Below are 21,010 nucleotides of genomic sequence, written 5' to 3'. Positions count from 1 at the left end.
TCCCACTTGTAACCAAACCTTACACACTGCAGATATGCCCACTGCAGTTCAAAGGCACTGCCTTTCCATCAACTTTTTGGAAGAAGCTGTGCTAAAGAAAAGCTGCGGGATACAGAACCTACCATTAGAGCTCATTGAACTCTGAGATCTTTGCTCCAGAGATGAACCTAGAGAAAAAAGATGAGACATATATTCTGAGAGAAATGGATATGTGAATGTCAGTGGTATATCAGTTTCTAATCAATATTAAGCCTCTAAATGCCAAGATCAATAACAGCTGCAGGATTATTGCTGTCGCATAGTTTCTCAAACATATCAGCTAATAATGGCTTTTGCTGTGTGTTTTTTATGTCTAGTGGATGAGGAATCTCTACTTTCATCTTTGATATTTTCAATATTGAAATTCAAATATTCTCTCATGATCGGATGTCAAAGCCATGAGTAAGCTAACCCCCTAGCTGCACAGACAATAAACACACCACAAAAATCCTACACTCTTTTCAAAATGTAGTTCTGCAATGTTGAGTTGATGTGGTGTCAGAGGCTCTTTTCAGTAATGTAAGTGGTCAAAAGCTGTTGGTTTGGGGAAATGTCTGCCAGCAACCAAAGCAATACCACAACAGTTCAGCATGATACCTAAATGGGAAGAGTTGTTCTGTATCATATTGCTTCCTGTACCTTAAAGAATAGCTGGCAAATTGCCAGTGCCTACAGATCCTCAAAAATATGACAGCTGTATCTATCTGATTGAATCAGTTACTTAAGCATGCTGTTCTCCTGTGTTTTTCCGTATGGAGATGCTGACTTCGTGCATCTCACAGATATGTAAAACAATTGCATTGTCTGGTGAAGTTGTATCTTTGTTGTAGTTGGCATGGTATAGAAGTGGGCAGGGTTTAAGCAAAAGCGTAATATATTTTATAAGACTAGCCACTGCTGTAGGAAAAAAATTATACACTTCTAGGCACATGATTTTTTCTTTAGGTCTGAATAAAAGCAGCTGTATTGTTTTTTAAGCTAAATGCATACTGGGAATAACTAGCTTTAACTGGATAATTGCAATTGTTAGGCTGTCTGAGTGAAAGAGCAATTAGTTCCACTGGAAAAGGGATGGATCGTGAAGCTTCCAGTTTTTCAGCTGTAGAAACTTGGTACAGGAAATTTTAAGTGTTGCATGGTTTTGCTCCTTTGGCATACCATTCCTTGCAGTCTAGGTAGGTATAGGAATGTGGAGTTGCAGTGTGCCCTGGTTGAGAAGTGACAACGGTTTTTGTAGTGCTCCCAAAGCAGAAAAGGAAATGAATTTTATGTATTTCTTTCCTGTCTCATCTCTCATTCTGATAATGGTGCAGCTGAATGTGGGCTCTGTTCATCCAGTGTGTATGGTCTCCGTTGTCACAGGAGCTGGAGGAAAAGACCCACACAGTAAACTCTCTTTACCTAATTATCACCCACAGTGCCAACTGCTACACAGTGGAGAAGGTAAGATTTCCTTTATTCCCCTGTGTCCTATCATGAGGGAAGAGCAAAGATTTTGTTTAATCACATTAAAATTTGGATTAAGGAATGAGCTTATTTTTTTTTTTTCTGAGAACAATACGTTCGTATACACAGTTTATAGCTGATGTACACATGGTGAGAGCAAAGACACTTTCTTTTATTGTTTTATTTAATAAATGTATAACAGGAAAACAGACATGACCACAATAAAAAGTGGGCAAGATCTTTAAAAATGAACTGAATTTATAATGCAATCCCCCTTTCTCTCTCACTTATTATATGTGAGTTTTTGTGACAATCAAAGCCTGTAAGTGACTGGGTTTTGCTCTGTTTGGAAAGTGTTTTCCTTTGTTGGCATTGAATGGTTTTACAAGAGAAAATAATGAAAGCAAATAAAACCTGTAACCATCCCCAGTGGGGCAGAAGTCAAACGAAGAGAAAGCTGATGTCTTTGAGCTGACTGAGCCACAAAAGACAGGTCTTAACAGAGTAAGGCATTCCAGAGACTGCGTTAGGGACTGTCAAACCTACCTCACTAACACCAATTAACTGGGAGATAGGGGGATCTTAGAGTTTGGATCAAAGCCTTTCTTGTCCAGATGAAAGATCACATCAGCTTTGAAAGAAAGCTCCAGATGTCTATGGAAAAAAAAAAAAATCTCTCTTCCATTCAGCTTGTTTTTCAGTGAATTTTGAATCACTTTGTCAAGAGGAAGAAAATAACATCCCAGCTGGAGAATGTGTCAGATGTTTCATTTAAAAACAATATGAAGTCAGGAAGGTGGTAGCCAATTTAGGGGGACTGTTTGATCCTTTCCCAAGATTCCATTGCTTTTGAGGCAAAGCAATATTAAATCATTCTCCCTAATCAGTTCTCTATTTATGAACAAGAAATCGTCAAAAAAAAAAAAAAAAAAAAAAAGAACCACCCCAAATCACCAAACTGCATTCTCCTCCTTCATACAGGGATGTCAGGGATATCATGGTAAAAGCGTGTAGTATAAGATACAGCAAGCCACATCCAGGAATAATGACCTCACTGTGCTGTAACTTACTAAAAAGGTTACAGTGGTTATCAAGCAAATTGGCTTAATAGCGTTCCATAAAAAGTTATGTGAATAGTAAATTCAAATATATTTGATGCATTAGTGGATCAGAAAAACTTACGGGAAAACAGTATCTGACACCATGTTCATTGCCTCATCCATTCCAGGGAGCGTATAGATGAACTGATAGCTTCAGAGATTAAAACATGCCAGGGCTTCATTGCTAGCAGGGAACAGGCATACTAGGGAAAATAAAGGAAACACAAACAAACATACTACATGACTTTACTTTGGGGACAGAAATTGCACGCTTGGTATCAGTGGGCATTTCGCCAGAGCAAGGCTGCAATATGGACTCATCCTCTGGTTACTGGTCGTAATTCCCCGCATACATTTCTGTTTTAATTCTGAGGAAGAACATGGTAAGGAGACACGCGAATTTCTTTGTTATGCAAGAGGAGCAACAGTCTTAGGTTATTTTAACGTTTGTTAGGAGGGATTTTCCCGCAAGCTTTCACAGAGCACTTATAAAAGGCAAGATGTCAAGAAGAAATCGTTGGAGCAATCAAATTGGATCTACAGGTATTGAAATAAGAAGGTTTTGTAGCTTTGGAAAAAATATCCAACAGTTGTTTTCTGGTAGTTCAGGAATTAGTTTCACTGTGCTATACCAGCTACATTATGCTCAGAAATAATTTTGCCTCTGCCTGCTATGAATCTGGGCATTATTTTGACTGCCTGCAAAAATGTATTTACAACAAAGATGGGTTTATACCAAAGCCAAAGAACAAAGTACTCTGGGTTTCGGTGATGTACGGGTTGAATTCAGAAATGCCTTTCTCAACTTACTCTCTCTGAGAGGAACAGGAGGACAGTGCTCCCTGTTAGAATTCACCTGTGTGCAGTAATCTTGCTTGGATAGGGGTCAGTATGTCAGAGACACATGCTAAAAACTGCAGAGTGGAAAGCATACAATAGCTCAAAATAAAAGACCTAAATTTATGGCTCCTTTGAGCTGGGTGAGCATTAAATATTTGGATCAGAAATGTGAGGAACAAAATCCTGATTTTCAGCTTATTTTGAAAAGAAACAAACTTTCACGTACTGTGAACACTGGTTTATATGGTGTTACTGCTGCTCATTTTACTTTGATTTAACATTGCAGAAGCAGAAGTAAAAATATTCCACGCTCTTAAATACCAATAAAATGCAAGAATTATCTTATAAATAAAAAAGTGCGTAAAATAACAGACTTGGAAATATTCGTATAAATATTCAGCTTTAAACAAACCAGTTGACTGAGCAAAATAAATTTATAAATTTAGGGGAGAATAACAGCAGGAAACAATGAGCATTCATTCCCTTTGGAAACCAAAGTGGATAAATAGGTTTAGTCATCTCTGTCCCAGGAGAGTCCCATAGTATGCATTGTTTTCAATGTAAAGTGCAAAGAATTGCATTGCATTTTGAATTCAATTTTAAAACTAATTAAAGGTTTGGTTGTGCCACTTTCTCTGTGCTGGAATGCACTTCAATATGTACTCAGCTTAAGGCATGTGCTCAAGGAGAACTATTCCAGTACTTAATATCATTAACTATGATTTTATGTGCTTTGCTGGATCTGGGCCTAAATGTATAGAGCATATTACTCATCTTGCAAGTGAATGACAAAAATTAATGTCATCTAAGCAATTAATGAAATGGATTTACTCCAGATTGAGGTCATTATATCTCAGAGTTGCCTCCTTTTCATTTAATTTAAATGTTCAGGTTATTTAAGTCAGATATGTAGGGTTATATGGAGGATTTCAGATTTTGTTTACAGAGCCACCAGAATTCAAAATAGCGTCATAAAAATATATTTAAAGGCCAAGTTAAGTAATGGGGATATTTAAAATCTGTTTTCATATTCTCTCCTGTCCACACTGTATTTTTTTTATTATTATTATATTTTAGGTTAATGTCATTTGCAATAATTATTTGCTAAGTATTTCTGAAGGCAAGCAGAAAAGCTAACAAGCAAGTGACAGTTCTGACCCTTTTATCAGTAAGGCTTCCTATCTTCATATATTTCCCAATGACTGAAAAGCTCTCTTAAATAAATATCTCATGCCCCCGTGTGGATAAATTGAGAGAATGCTGAATAAACCCTTTAAAGTTGCTTTTCTGTTTCTTTTTATTTCCATACAGCACTTCTTTTGCATACCAAAAGAAGAATGATAACCAAACTGCATAATAGCCTAATTTAGATATTTTAGCAACAATAAAGGTCTGCACATAAGTAAAATCTAGAAAATGCAGCACTGTTTTAGGCACTACCATGACCTAACATGGGAGAGAGTGCACAAAAATCTGATAAAAAATTACTCATTTGAAACTGCAATATGTATTGCATTGACCAGTGATTGGGAAGGCATTAGCTAAAACCCATCTGTTAATGACTAGTCACCTTAGGCTTTTAGGTATAATTTAATTAAAAATACAGCCTGAATATACCAAATTATGATCAAAATCATAGATTTAATATCAAGGAGGGGATATGTGTTGTTGTGTTTTTCTAAACCAAAGTCTGGATTTTAGTGTCTTGGCAAAGCAGAGGTGTATCAAGAGGGATCTATTATCACATTTCTTCACATCCCACACTGAAAAAAAAAAAAAGAAAGAAAAAAAAAGAAAAGAAACAAAAGACTTCCTACATCTGACAGATCCTATGGCTCTGCAATGGTAATTTTCTGGATTAGAACTGAAGATAACTCGGTATTCACAACAGAAGTCCATTCTGATAATTTGTGTTCATCTAGAATCACAGGCCTGCAGACATGTCCATTATACACCCATTAGTCTGCATGTGGAGAGAGAGGTTCCATTCCTTTTGGCCACAGACATACTTTTTGACCTGCAGTAAAATCACTGCAAGTTTTACTGAAAGATGTAAGTGGGGGCACCATGAGTTTTTCTAAATGCCAAGGTCAGTTACTTCCATCAAAATCGAAGGCTTGTGGGCATCCCCTACCTCTCAATTCAAATTCTTTTAACTCTCATAAATAGCTCCCCAGCTTTGCTGCCAAATTTGTGCTGTCTCCTCTCCCAGTTCTCGAGGTACAGTGGGTAGATGTCCAACTGAGCTTATTGTTAGACGCAACTTATTTATTTATTTGCACTAAATAATTGGCAAAATTAACTGTGGAGCAGAATATGGCTGTGATGCTGCAGCAGGCTACAGCATGACACTTAAATTAGCTACCTGCCGTGCTCTTCCTCTTTTGCTGTGATTACCTCCCTGCCACACTCACAACTAATCAAATTAACTGTACATCCATCTGTTCTGAACGAAAATCCATGGGACTGCTTCAGTGTGGGGTCAAGCCCAAGCCCTGTTTCTGCACGCGATGTACCATGCTGACCTCCCCTCAGCCTTCTCTTATGGCCCCATCCTGTGCAGCAGACTGGTGAGATGGACCTTAATTGAGAAATTAATGTACAGCAGGAGGCAAGAAAGAGAAAACAAAAGATGTGAAAGTGGGAGTCATACAGTTGTTTGCCATACCGCGATGTGAAATTGGTCGTCATTATGCCCTTCTGTGTCTGGACAAATAGTTGCTAAATTAAACAGTCTTTAAAGAGACAAAGAGAGGCAGATGATGTAGATGACGTAGCGCCCTCCTCCCTTCCTCTCCCCTCCACCCTCCCAGCTCGTAAAGAATGGCTTTAATTTTTTCTACAAAAACAAATGCAAGAGTATATGGAACTACATGCCAGAACTAGGTGACTGTTATCAGTATCTCCAGTGATGTACTGTTGTAAATAGAAAAATAAACAGCTCACTATTGTAAAAAATTACAGTGCTGTAAATCCACCCAGGGATTGTGGTGATATCATAAACTATAAGAGCAAAGCTCAAGTGGCCTTATACAGTCACCACAATCCAGTGATGGAATTATAGCCCTATAACTCAAAATTTACTTAGTTCTTACACTTTATAGAGAGAGGATCTGTGCTTTGGATCGACACCCTGCACAGACTTTCCAGGTTTGCTGTTCCCCTTATGCTCTATCTGCATCTGCCTCTTGCTCTAATTCCTTCACAGGCCCCACACAGCTCTCACTGCTCCTAGTGCTTCCCCTACCATGCAGCACCTGCCATCACAGCTCCTTTCCTACCAGGACTAAAACTCCTTGATTTTTGTCTCTGAGAAAGTCAGCACAAGGTGCAGGGAACTGAATGGCAAACAAGCTGGCTTGGCATCTGATGAGGTTTTTGAGGGATGATGTGGTATTAAACCTTTCTCCAGTACGTGCTTATCTGCTGCCCAAGCCAATACATCAAGAATTAAAACGTGACTCTTCAGGCCACTGCCAGCCCATCACAGAATTGTTGGGCATTACTGGTAACTCCAAGCAGCACTGACAGATATTCTTAACTCATAAATTTGGGACACATTGTGCAATGATTTTGAAATGCTACAGAACAGATAGTGCATGAGCTCCAGTACTCACTTGCACCTTACCACTTGCAGTTTTCCCATTAGAAACCGATTGTTCCTGTGGTCACACCACAGAGACCAGTGGATCAGACCTTCACAAAGATCTCTCCTCTGTATTTCAGATTAACAGGGATGCACAGACCATTAAAAAATAAATAAATAAAATAAATGAGGAAGTAGTGTAGAAGAGTGACTCTTTTTTCACAAGAACATAAAAATGTTGGTGCTAAAGCAGCCAAACTCTCCAGCTAACCTACCATGCTATCTCAAGCAGTATCCAGCAGCACGTTTCAAAGAAAGTTGCACAAAATCTGCAATAATGGAACAACTTTCTGCATTGTTAATCTTGTCTGTTTTCAGTCAGTTGGTACCCCTCTCCCCAGGCCTCACTTCAGTCAGCTGAGAAACCCTTTACCCTCTTCTGGGAGGTGGCCCTGACAGGAAGCTTGTTTGATGGCTTTCTGGCTCCTGGCAGGTTTAATTTCCTTCCCAGGTGAGAAAGAAAATAAGAGAAGTCTGCCCAGAAGACTTTTTCTGGCTCCATCTTATTTGATCATCAGCAGAACGAGCTGGCAGGCCTCTGGAGCATCAGACGGCCTCTTGGTGGCCTGGTTTGTCAGAGGTGAGCCCAGCCCTGCCCTGAGGCAGGGAGACGCATGCCTGAAATGAAGCATGAGTGCATCCCACCTCTCTCCATGTTCAAAATGGTGGCATGGAGACTTCTTGCCCTTTTGAGCTAAGTTTGCGAACAAATATTTCTATGTAAACAACAAAAATAACTGCCAGTCACGGACCATGACCCCAGTGTGATGGCTGTGCTGCTTCACCTTCCCTGTCATTTTTTCACAATGTAAAGAGATGTTACAGACCTCATGGCTAACACTCAGCTCAAGGTTAACTGATGGCACAGTCATCTCCTTCGCCACAACATGCAGAGCTCAGTACTTCCCAGTGAGATGCTACTTCCCACCTCAGGATACTGTCTGACATAACTGTCATAAAACAGCAAGGATGAAAAGAACAGGTTTTTCTCTCCCCCTTTCCCTTTGAAAAGCTACAATAAGAAAAAGAAAGAAAGAGAAGCTTTATTTCAAACAAGCTAGATCTTCTGCTTCCCCAGCTTTGTTAGCAAAATGCTTGCAGCCTATGTCTCACTCCAGGAAACTGGGCGTTTAACTTTTTTTCTCTCCTAAATTGCCTACATTTTTTCCTAAAGTGAAAATCAGACATTGCAACCACAATTCAGATAATAAATAGTGTAATCTTCATGCTCATCAATGCTTATGTACAAGGCATAGGGGAACCATTAAATGAGCACCATATTTCTAGGGGGAAAAAAAAAGTCATTCTGAAAAAGGGAAGAATACGGAGTAAGGGCATCTATATCTGTAACACAGGTTCCAAACTGCAAAAGGAAAGGGGGAACTTAGAATAATAAATCTATTAAAAGTCTCTTGGTTAATAGTTAACTTGAATAAAAGCTATTAATTATTTTTTAAAGTCTTGAAAGAGTTTTTAAGACATAGTTTAATGTTGTTGGCTTTTTTTTTTTTCTCATGTACTTTCCATTGCTGCCTGTGGACCATAGACTTAATCAGATTTCTCTTTCTTCTAAGACTTTATGAAGTCTTTCTTGATTTGCAGCCAACCAAAGCACTTTTAATAATGTATGGTAAAAGAGTTTAATTTTTAATAGACAAGAATGGGCTAGAGCTGCTACACACTGTAGTAGATTGGTAAGTACAGTATTATACTCTGCAGAGTAGTTAGTAAAAAAGAAGAATGCATTTATATCCCAAATGCTATTTGAATACATGTTTATTTTATTACTAACACCAATGTATAATTGAAGAACCTGTCTAACCTTAAATTATCGTTCACACCTTTTTTTTAACAAGAAGATAAAGTTGTTTTCAGCTTGTTACCTTAATAACTCAAGCCTTTTATTGTTTTCTGTCTCCCATGCTGTTCTGCTGCTCCAAAAGCTCAAGGAAAATAAAAACATTAAAATGTGAAGTTACACATTCATATTCCAGATTTAGCTAATCAAGGTGTGAAATATCTTCTGACACTGTAGAAAGATTCATAAGGCTTTACCTTAAAATAAGATTATTTGTACCATGATGTTTGCATGCATTTGCCTTTTGGCTACTACTACCCAGCTAACAGGAAAGCTCAGAGCGACATGAAGTTGAACATTTAGTTTAAAATCAAAGGTCTGATTCTGCAAATCAGGGAGGGCAGTTTCACAAAGGATTTTTTTTTCTTACCAAGTCGTACTTCACAAAAAAGGGGGCTTTCATAGAAGAGTAAATTCCCCTATTTTCCTGCAAAATCCCAAAAGCTAAACTAATGCCTCATTAATAAAGATAGAAATTATCACTGTGCCCACAGTAATTGTACAGATTTTGAGTCTTTACACCTGTGGTATTTCACCAGAGTCATTTCTGATTTAGTACTGGTTTCCTAATGAAATGAGGCAAATCTGTTTCTCTGTGCAGAAGTGTGTGTCTGTCAGTGACCCTTGATAACTTTCAAATCTGAAGCCAAGTTCAGTTTGGCAGGGCAGAAGTCTCACTGAAATTCTTCTTCATGATAACATGCAAGGCAAGAGAGGACAGACATGCAGCTCATGCAGGGATCCTGAAGTAAGGCTAATCCTTACTGCACCTTGGAGAATTCACGCTAACATTTGCTCTTTAGTCACAAAGTCAAGGGAAACCAAGCTTCACTGGTTACACTGATCAGTGAAATGTTTATTCTCAGTATGAGGGAGAAGCCAGGCCTGTATACATATACAATGTCAGGATACTGACTGCAGTGGAGGTATGACTACCTGCTTAGATCCATAAATATTATGGGCAAATACACCTCGGATTGCATGCCAGAACTGAAGCACAACACAGCAACGCCTGCACAAACCCATCATTGCATGCCATAGGATGGGTGAAAAACAAATGGAATTGTTTGCCAATTAAAAAATGTATATATTTTTAAATCTTCTTAATTCAAAATGAGCCATAGAATAGGTCATATAATACATAACGGCAAAATGAATATATTATGAATGATTTATCATTATGGAAATGTGCAGATGCATATTGGTGGCATGAGTCATATAACATGCAATTTTCACACAATATGTTTTTAATAATAGATAAGGATTTATCAGTATATTATTATATGAAACAGAAGGAGCAATATTAAAACTTGTTCTTTCACTGGAATCAAATAACTTACAGTACATTGAGTTGCTTATGACGCTGAGCTACTCATACCATTACTACTAATTACATTTTAATGTCAAATTTTTAAAGCAGATATACATCAAGTCACTGTAGTAACTCATCACAGACCAAACTGAAATTACTGTTGTACCACTAAGCCAAAATAAATGCCCTTTCCCATGCCTACCTACACTAAACAGAGAAAAGAAAAGAAGCAAGCACTACCTTGTCCTAGCTTGTAACATAAACCTGTAGGAAAACTCTTTAAATTAGCCCTGTGAGGCTTATTTCACATGCAGATGGGAGGGCTCATTCCTATTTAACTGCCTGGGGAATTTTCAGAAGTTCAGTTATGGTCAAGTCCTCTGAACAGCCTGGTTGATGAGTGACATAAGATAGCAAGACAAAACAAGTCTGGGACAAGAGGCTAGGAACACTAAAGTTGTTTTCAACAGTACTCAGAGATTCCCATATGCCTTAACCAGACGTTTTTGTGGATCAAGCTGGAGCAATCCAAGTATAGACAGCCCTCTTCCTCAACATCATTTGTTACCACCAACAAATGTGTCTTCCCTCCCCAAATAAATCATTTTAATAGATCATGCCAGGATGCTTCAGCTGCCTCTGCTCCAAGTCAGCTTGGTCAGTTTATGCCACTACTGCAGGTGGTCTAAACATAGCAGAATTTGTAGTCGCAACGATGAGGAGTGCTCCTATTACCTTTTCCAGTACTTGAGCTCTAGGGTCTGATAATTCCTACCTCAGGAAAGGTAATGATCAATCATCATAGCTGCACAACTTGAAATTTCCAAAGAGTTCCTGTCATAGTGCCATCAAAGGCAAATTAACCCATGAGAAAGTACAGGGGATGTACACCTCTCTGACTGCCTGGCATGCAAAATGCCTGAAAAACTTCACTTTACATTGTCTTAGAAAATCAATATACATAGAAGACAAACTGAATGTCACGAAAGCCCGATACAGCTTAGACAACAGCAATAAATTTTCCTATTCTGTCTAGGGAAAACAGAATTTGTATTTGTGCCAAACAATGCAGACGAGTTTTTGGATCGTGCCAATTCCATTTATTTTAGAGATCAAATATTTCCACACAGTTAATTGAAAAGCCGTTGATCAAGAGAGGTTCATAATCCAGCAGCAAGTTAAAGGAAAAACCAATGGTAAATGACCACATGTTCAATAGATATTAGCACAGGAATTGCATGCATTATTGTTTTTATTGTTACCATTAAAAAAAGGAATTTGGAAAATCCATCTGTTCCCACAGATGGAAGCCCCATGACATGAGGCTCCAGAGAGTCAGGAACCCACCACACTCGGCCTTGGTGAAAAGAGACAACTGCTGCACCTGACCTGCCGGAGCACTAAGAGGATGTGGGCTCCTTTTAAGGTATTCTCCATTAAAATCTTCCTTTTATTCCCTCTGTTTTCCGATGAATTTGGCCTGGATTTGCAAATAGTTCAGGCACCCCCAAAACTCCATTTCCCCACCCCTACAATATTTGTTATTTTCCAGACACAAGAGGTCACTTACTCTGAGAGGGCTATCACCATGGAACTCTGAGGGCAGATGATGCTTTCTTACTTTCTACATAAATTTGTTTATGTACCCACATACAACTACACCTCATGAATCATTACTGGTCCAGTATCCTTTTCCCTCCATCTACCACACCACACTCCAAAACAACATCTTTTACAACAGGCTCGGAGAATGCAAGGGGAAGTATTGCCCCTGTGCAGAACTGTGCTTAGTTTCCCATCATACTCAATTTTTTCCGACAGTTTTCTGAAGGAAGTCCCAGATCTTTGAACCCAACCTTTTCTGCTGTCAGCCAGGGCCAGAAGGATTACATACAGCAAAGAAACAAAGAGGAAATGAATGCAAATAATGTCTCTAACAACAAGGGAAAGCTGAACACAAAAGCCAGTGACTAATTAAAATGTACTCTTCTCTCACATAAGCTTCTAATTAGCTTACTAATAACATTCTCATATGTTTTAACAATGTAATGGTCTCCTGCCACATAAAAAAATGGGCAGAATCTTTCACACCTTCTCCACCTGAGAAAATCTGCTTCCTTTTCTCTTGCAGCTCTGTCAATGGTATTTCCCTTTCCCCTAGGGAAGGGGATACTTCCCCACACACGGTGTCAGGCAGGTTCACCTCTGATACCAGTAGCAAGCCACAGGTCCCCATACACAGCTCACCTCACACAGCTATGCTTACAGATGTTATCTCTACATCTGGCTCCCAGGTCAGCACTCTCATCTGGTTCATTCTGTAGTCTCAGTCCTACTGGAGGAATGGGTGGCACAGCAAACCATAGTTTGGCATGGCATAGCAAAACATAGACTTCCAGACGAAGTCTAGTGGTCCTTGTTTTAGGGATAGGATTACAAACGATCCCTGAACTCATCCCTCAGAATTCAGAGAGAACTCAAGACAGAGAAAACTCAATCCAGGCACACCATTTGTCTGGAACAAACATGAAAATTATGGCAGGTGGACTAGCACTGAGGCCAAACTGAAAGAGAAGTATTTCACAGGAATTACCAGGTAAGACCAGTCACACAGCCTTTCTGGTCCGTTGTTTACTGCTCTCTCATGGTAACATGCCAGATGCTTCACTAGAAAGTACAAGAGTTAGCTAGTAGGCATTGTGTAGCATGTCCCAAGCCCCATCATGTTATCACAAAATCACAGAACGGTTGAGGTTGGAAGGAACCTCTGTAGGTCATCAGGTCTAACGCTCCTACTCAAGCAGGGCCACCTCGAGCAGGTTGGTCAGGACCATGTCCAGAAGACATATCCTCTTCCCAAGAAGGCTTCAAATTCCCTCTAAAACTGCTTACTCTTAACATCTTCAAGGAGACACACCCAACACATTGTCATCCTACCCTAGATGTTCCCCAGTAACAGGAGGAGCTTACTGTTCCTTGTGCTATTGGATAAGGATTAAAGTGTGGGAAAGGAAAAGATGTTGTCATTTCTCCTGAGGAGATCAGCCATTGGAATTTTTTCTTTTTTTTTTCTTTTTTTTTCTTTTTTCACTTTAAGTGCCTCTAGTACAGAGTTTAGGAGGTATGGTTAGTGTTCCCTGTTATGTCAGTCAAGTTACAGTAACAATCATCTCAGAGAAGTTTCCAACACTTGACCTGCAGTCCGAAGGGAGGTTTGAGTATCTTTTTAGCTCTAATACAAAGCAGTTTAAGGCCTCTAGGATCTTAGTCTCAGAGAAGCTAAAACAGAAATTACTCCATGCATGTCACACAGCTTTAAACCCATGGAAACAGCCAACTTAATTCTAAAATGAGGTTATTCACAAATGCTTCAGCTTTACAGTGCAGTAAATGCTATCAACTTGTCTAGAGTCCAGTTTTCCAGCATGAATATTTATCATGAGCAGATTTCTCATTATGCAGCTGATTTTAAATATTAGCATATGAGATTTAGGCAGTTTTTAAGAATTTAAGAATAACAAATGGAAGAGCAACAATATGCTTTCTTATGGCAGCTTGGCTCACCAGCCTATCTAGCAATCAACTCAGTGTGTGCCTTAAGGCCACATATAACATGCAGCCTGAATCACCTTCCAGGACAGAGCATGCACAGGTGGTCCAGTGCTTTCACTGCATGCAGCAAAGTGGCAGAATCCTTTTTTAAAACTACTGTTGGAAATTTTGCCCTAAGAATATAAATCTAACACAACCTTTGAAATTTCTAAAACCTTAAATGATGGACAGGGTTTTAAAAACACGTTCCTAATTCAGTCTGAATGCAAATTAACATGTTTAATTTAGAGCAGAGACACTATGTATATCAATAGATCTCATTCATGTATAATGTCTTTTATGTCTCTCTTGGGAGACTCCGTCAAGGGTGGAGAGGCCTTGCAGAGAGATCTTGACAAATTAGAGGGCTGGGCAATCACCAACAATGTGAAGTTTAACAAGAGCAAGTGCCAGATTCTGCACCTGGGAAGGGGCAACCCTGGCTATACGTACAGACTGGAGCATGAGAGGCTGGAAAGCAGCCCTGTGGAAAGGGATCTGGGGGTTCTGGTCGATGGCAAGTTGAATGTGAGCCAGCAGTGTGCCCTGGCAGCCAGGAGGGCCAACTGCACTTTGGGGTGCTTCAGGCACAGCACTGCCATCCGGGTGAGGGAAGGGATTGTCCTGCTCTGCTCTGTGCTGGTGCGGCCTCACCTCGAGCACTGTGTGTGGTTTGGGGCACCACGGTGTAAAAAGGACATAAAACTATTACAGAATGTCCAAAGGAGGGCTACAAAGATGGTGAAGGGTCTGGAGGGCAAGATCTATGAGGAGCAGCTGAGGTCCCTGGGTTTGTCCAGCCCAGAGCAGAGCAGGCTGAGGGGAGGCCTCATGGCGGCCTGCAGCTCCCTCACGAGGGGAGCGGAGGGGCAGGCGCTGAGCTCCGCTCTCTGGGGACAGCGACAGGACCCGAGGGAACGGCATGGAGCTGGGACAGGGGAGGGTCAGGCTGGGTGTTAGCAAAAGGTTCTGCACCCAGAGGGTGGTCAGGCACTGGGACAGGCTCCCTAAGGCAGTTGTCACGGTACCAAGCCTGCTGGAGTTCAGGACGCATTTGGACAACACACTCAGATATATGGTCTGATTTTTGGGTGGTCCTGTGCAGACCCAGGATTTGGACCTGATGATCCTTGCTGGTCCCTTCCAATTCAGGATGTTCTGTAATTTGATGATTATATAACCTGATCAACAATGTCAATATATAGCACTTGTTTTAAATGTCCCCATATCTAAAAACGAGAATTATATGGTCCAAAAGGACCACTGAAGCAGAAGAATGCATACATGGAGAAAGGTTCCTTTCATAGTCTTTCTGAGGACACTGATACAAAAGAAAGAGGTGTTTTTTTGTCTACAAATAGAGATAGAACATTGTGGCTGTTGTCTCTACTGTCATGGCTCTCAAATTTAGCTAATTAAGACATATTTCATGCAAAGAAAATAATTGTAAAGTCAGCGTGTCCCTAACAAGAAGCTATGTTGATTAAAAAGGTTCGCACAAAAAAATTCCCAACATTCTTCAAATATATTCAAATTACTTCATTAATTAATATTAAGAATTGAAGCTTTTGAGATTGATGTCATAGGAAACAATGTCTTTTTGTTTTCTGATGATATAAAATGATGGCAATTTGCTTTTCTGTACAGATTCTGAGCTTTCTAACTGAGCTCAATTTGAGAAAAATGGAAGTCATTTCAACCCAGAAGTTTATTCTACTTGCTTTAGCTATGGTGGTCTTTCTAACATCGAATAGTATGTGCCTAGATGAACTGATGAAGTCCAGTCTGCAGAGCAGAGAAGATGATGATGATAAATATTACAAGGTAAGATTCGTATTACTAAGACAGTATTCGGGGGAACTGTAGGTCAAATCCTGAGTACTTTGAATTTTTTGACAATGGCTCTCTTAACCTCTTTGCACAGTATTTGGCATTACAGCACTAGCAGTATGAAAGAGGCTTGTTGAGAAAATTTTCGGGAAATTCATTTGCTCTGACACACATACTGTGTAAATCAATTCGTGTTTCAATTTTCTTGCAATACAGCCTTGCGATTAGGTTGAGACTTTTTCTGAAATGTTCCTTACTTACACAGTGGGGCCTCAATTAACATTCCTGTCAGGCATTTTATGCACATAATATAACAAATATATTATTAATCCAGAATTAATAAAGGCATGCTTGTAATACTCAAAGAATAATGATAAACAGAGAACATTATAAATCTAATAAAGTTAATGTTCTTAAATTCTGCTCTGGAAATTGACTATAAAAATATCTTTGCAGGGTTGCACATTTATTATATCTCAATAGATGCCAAATCAAATTTGCACAGCTCATCTGTATTTTTTTTTCTTGTCTGCCCTGCAAATACTTCCTGGGAAGTGAGAGCCAACTTCTCTTTTTGTCTTATTGTCATTGGTGTAATAAAGATCCCTCAAAGCAAAATACACCTTTAATTATTTTAGTTAAATCCCCTGGGTTCAGATCTCTCTTCAGGTTCACAGGTGCAATCAGAGGCATAGTTTATTTGACATTTTAATCATGGAGTATGAACTAGAATGGTTCGTTCCTTGGTGGTGGGGAAACCACCAAATGTGGATAAGAAACTGGAATTAGGATTAGTAGCATTTGTGTCTTTAACTGAAGTAGAAAATCATATTTGTACATGTTTGCTGCTAAGGCAGAGAAATTTATTTTTGTCACAAAAATCAGAATGAGTTATTTTCAATACACCCAGGGAAAGAACACTGATATATAGGAAAGGGGCAGGTTGATATAGTTATTTTGCAGGTAAAAGCTGCACTTTACATTGTATGAGAAGTAACATACTGAGCTCAATTATTTACTGTAGCCACAGAAGTTAGATTTTGTACTGGTTGGCTCTGACAGCCCAGGAGCAACTCATGTATCTTGCGTATTAGTGAAGGATTAAAGTAATTTAAAGCTCAGGGCAACCTCTGTGCTACAAGGCCAGAACAGGTTTGAGGTGGACTTGACCCAAATACTTTCCGTTCATTTTGCTGGCTGTTAGCCCATTATAATCTTGGGTCAAAAGCACCCACACAGTGCTTAGGAAGAAGTGAGACATACCTCCAGGTGGCTTGGCCCATCCTCCTGTTCATCTGGACCAGATGAGTAAGAGGTTGTATCTGTATCAAGTCACTAAATATAGCCAGCATCTTCTCCCCAAGATCATCTTCCCCTTCAGCCAGTGATATTCGCAAATGTGGACCTGACAACACCTGTCCACACAAAACTGATGGCAGAGTTACCAACACCTATGCCCAGAATATTTCCAATTTACTCCATTTGAACAGTTGCAGAAGCTGATGTGAAGTGCTCTTGCAATCAGAGGACTGAAAAGGTATGCAGGACAACGTCGTCAAATGAAGTAATCCACACTAGAATGGAGTTCAGCAAATACAGTTAGAAGCATTAGATAACAGAAAAAGAGAAAAAGAATGTTACACAGCAGATTTCTAGGGAGATATGAAAATGAATACCTTGTCTGATTGGTAGCTGAAATAATACGCTATACAGATGCTCGTATCCTTTTACTTTTTCTTCAGATTAAAGACAGTATCTTGGAAGAAAAACAGAGGAGTCTGAATTTTGAAGAAATGAAAGACTGGGGATCAAAAAATATCATTAAAATGAACACTCCTACAGTAAATAAAGTACCAAATTCAGTTGCTAATTTACCTCTTAGGTTTGGAAGAAACTACCCAGAAGAAAGAAGCATTAAACCAATTGCTAATTTGCCTCTGAGATTTGGAAGAGCTTTTGGAGAGTATCTACCTAGGCATGCTCCAAATTTATCACAGAGGCTTGGGAGATCTCCACTTGTTAGAAGTTCCATTCAATCACTTCTAAATTTGCCACAGAGATTTGGGAAGTCACTGCCTGTCAGTCTGTCTCAAGGTGTCCAGGAATCTGAACCAGGTAACAATAAACAAGTATTCAAGCCATTTATTAAAATGTATATTAAATCACAAGTTAGCAGTGATCAAACACAACCAGCCTTCCTCAAGGGATATTCTCTAAACATTTCAATATGAGACCAACTTGCCAAAAGAAGGATTTGCAGTTCATGAAATCAAAAAGCTTCATCACAAGAACTAGTAGAGAATCTCTATGAAATCTTTGCTAATGAGAAAATACCAAATAGTCAAAGCCAAAAAGCTCGTATGAGAAGATTAGGTTTGGCAACACTTTTTTAGATCAGGTTTCATTTTGAAAAGTTTAAAGCTTTGGTGAAAAAGGTTCAGAATCATTAAAATATCCCATTTCAGCACTATAAAATGACCAAAGAAAATTACTTAAAAATTACTCTTTCATTTTCTAAATGTATGCAAATTAGAGGGGAAAAAATGAACACTCAGTTGCAGCATTTTGAAATGGTCAGAAAAACTTGTTTTTGATTTTTTTGATTTTTTTTTTCCTGATCCAAACCTATTTTTTCAGATTCTCTTACTGAGGTAATGTTTGAGATTTTGATATTTCATTCCAAGTTAAGATGAGAAGTTTTTTTGATGTCTCAAAAATTTTCTCAAGTTAGGAAAAATATTTCCTGCCCTTTCTAAGAATAATTTTAAACAGTTCATCAATAACAGTCCTTCTTTTCATAGCTGCAGTTTTAAATCTGAACTGTCTATTTGTTTTGGAACCATGTTTCAGTTGGCTAACCCCGACTTGCGTCTGCCACATGCATAAAGTGGAAGTTTAGGCCAGGAAAGATACTTGATCTATCAGAAGCCAATATTCCTTCCTATTTAACTGGATTTCTTTTATTCTTTACTCACCATCTAACCTGACTATTATAGATTTTGTTTTATTTTTCTGATATTTTTAGGGATATGAATTTAAACAACTACATTAATATCGGAATCAGAAGACTGAAAGTGAAAGACTTGGAGAAGATGCAATGTGTATTCAAAACTAAAAGTCATGAGAAGAAACATATATGAGAACTGAAATGCAAACCTGTCTTCATGTTTTAATGTATGTATTCTATACAAATGATTGATGTATAAGGCAATGATTGTAGTGAGTGTTGTACTAGTTTACTTCAGTGGCAGTACAGTATAAATTCTATTTACTTCTGTGCAACTGATATCTTGTTGGTTGTAAAAACTAATTTCAAAACAATAGCTGTATAACTGAAAGCATTTTAAACAAAATTAAAAGAAACATAGTAAAAATAAAGAAGCATGGTACAAATAAAAAGAATCCTACTGTGTGAATAACAAACAGATGCAGGACCAAAACCACTGGTACCTTTTTGTCATATGTAGCTGAAGAAAATCAAGTAAAATGTAGAGAAAGCACTTTTCCTGTTGTTTATGAGTCCTGCAAGATATAAATCTGAAAGGCGACTAGTCAGGAAAAAAACAAGCTTCTTGGACCCCCACAGAGGAATAACATCTAACCAAAGTCATACTGTAATGCAATTACCTTGTTTTTTATATGTGAGATAATGTCCTCCCTAATGTCCTACAAGATCTGCCCTGTGGGTGTCCTGATTCCTCTGTTAATGTGAACAACATTACAGTTACCAGATACACATGCAGAAGGGGCTCCTCCATTATAAGCCCATATTTCCATTTCATATTTCTTATCAAAACATTCTCTTCTAAGTGGAATATTGTTTCTTTAGGCTTCCTCCAAAATTTCAGTAAGTTTTCAGTAAGTTTTGAAAAGAAACTGAATTTGTCCCCGTTAAAAGGAAGCCAAATCTGTTGGAGTACACCCAAGACCTATGGGATTCTTCCTTCTAGTCCCCAGAGGCCTCAGCTAACCTGATGCCAGGTCCAGCCAGTGGTGGCACTGGGCATCCCCAAAAAAAACACACAACACGTATACACTATCTATACAGCCACAGCTAACTGTCAGACCAGACAGCAATGCCTTTGCATACACCACATACACACCAACAGGACTCACACAAACTTGCAAATGGCATGATCCTGTCTTCACTCACAGGTTAATCAAACTCAGTGCTTGCTAGCAGATCTGTGAGCAGAATCTCCCTCCAGCAGCTGTTCCAGACCTGTGGTCCCTCCAGCAGCTGGTTCACAAAGCCCTGGTCCCCCCCAATGTCCTGACCTATGCTCTGGTAGCCAGCTGCCACACCTATTCTGCTGCTCACCAGCTAGTCCAGCTTTAAGTTCATATTAGGACTGCACACACACATAAAAATAAGTCCCATTAGATGTTCAGACTGTCTAATAGCCGGTGCCCAATCAGTCTCTCCCATTGGTAGCCCTCAGGCCTGCAAGTCCCTTTGAGCCCTGGTCTCCATCTCAAGAAGCTGGCACTCAGAACAATCTACTCACTACATAACCTAGCTTGAAACTTGCTAGTCATGCATACACAAACGCACACAGACCAGAGAGCACAGTCATACAGGAAAACATACAGATATTAACACAAGGACAGGACAAACCATGATGATCAGGCACAAGACATGACCAGACAAGCACAGTAGATTGCTTGCATGCAGCCAAATTCCTTTATCCTCCCTCTTCTCCATTTTCCCATGCATGTTCTTCCGCCATCTATCTTGACCCCTCCCCTTGACTGTCTTTGGCCCTCCCCTAAACCGTCCCCAAATAAGTTCAGCACTTTCCCACATCCCTTTAAAACATCCCATAGTAAGTTTTATGTGATCCCCCAAGCCCTTTCAAAAACCCCATCTTAAGTTTGCTCTTTCCCATGAGATCCATGATAACCAGCTACAAAGCTCTGGCTGAACCTCCATGAGGCGTTGAGTGGTTCTTTAAGGCCCCATCAATCACTGATCTAAAAGTTCTGCTCTTTGTTACTGTTTTGTTATCTCCTCTTCCTCAGGGTTTGGATACTGAGAGTTTAATTTATTACTTCTCCTGTCTCTTGTTTTAGCCTTTTATGCTGTATAACCAGTAACCAGATATCCTTACATTCCACATATCTTTAGAAGACACCCCCCCCCAAAAAAAAAAAAAAAAAAAAAGATGAAATTGATCCTTTTTAATGGAAAAATTCATAGCTGGGACATGGCCTGAGCTCTGCCATTCCTCTACAAAGTTAATATGGCTACTTGAAAGACAATACTAATCAACTGGTGGCTGAAGAATCTTATTTAATCCAAAGTAGTGAGACTACAGTCCTTAGAATATCTAGTCTTGATATTCATT

General features: G+C 39.2%; 1 protein-coding gene across 3 annotated transcripts; it reads left to right on the top strand.

The window, feature by feature from the left end:
* The first annotated feature begins 2,845 nt into the window (after nt 1-2,845).
* NPVF (neuropeptide VF precursor) lies at nt 2,846-19,116 on the top strand. Of its 3 annotated transcripts, none has more exons than XM_080583679.1 (5): nt 2,846-2,968; nt 11,545-11,667; nt 15,480-15,656; nt 17,405-17,777; nt 18,688-19,116. In XM_080583679.1, the coding sequence occupies exons 2-5, from the start codon at nt 11,650-11,652 to the stop codon at nt 18,693-18,695; spliced, it is 576 nt and encodes a 191-aa protein (XP_080439805.1). In that variant the 5' UTR covers nt 2,846-2,968; nt 11,545-11,649; the 3' UTR covers nt 18,696-19,116. The 3 variants fall into 3 exon arrangements, with proteins under 3 accessions (XP_080439805.1, XP_080439806.1, XP_080439807.1); XM_080583680.1 differs by having other exon boundaries at nt 2,942-3,128; XM_080583681.1 differs by lacking the exon at nt 2,846-2,968 and having other exon boundaries at nt 11,427-11,667.
* Nucleotides 19,117-21,010: the final 1,894 nt, after the last annotated feature.

This window comes from Anser brachyrhynchus (genome assembly GCF_964034855.1).
Source record: "Anser brachyrhynchus genome assembly, chromosome: 2".
Taxonomy (NCBI): Eukaryota; Metazoa; Chordata; class Aves; order Anseriformes; family Anatidae; genus Anser; species Anser brachyrhynchus.
This window is presented reverse-complemented; position numbering and strand designations above follow the sequence as displayed.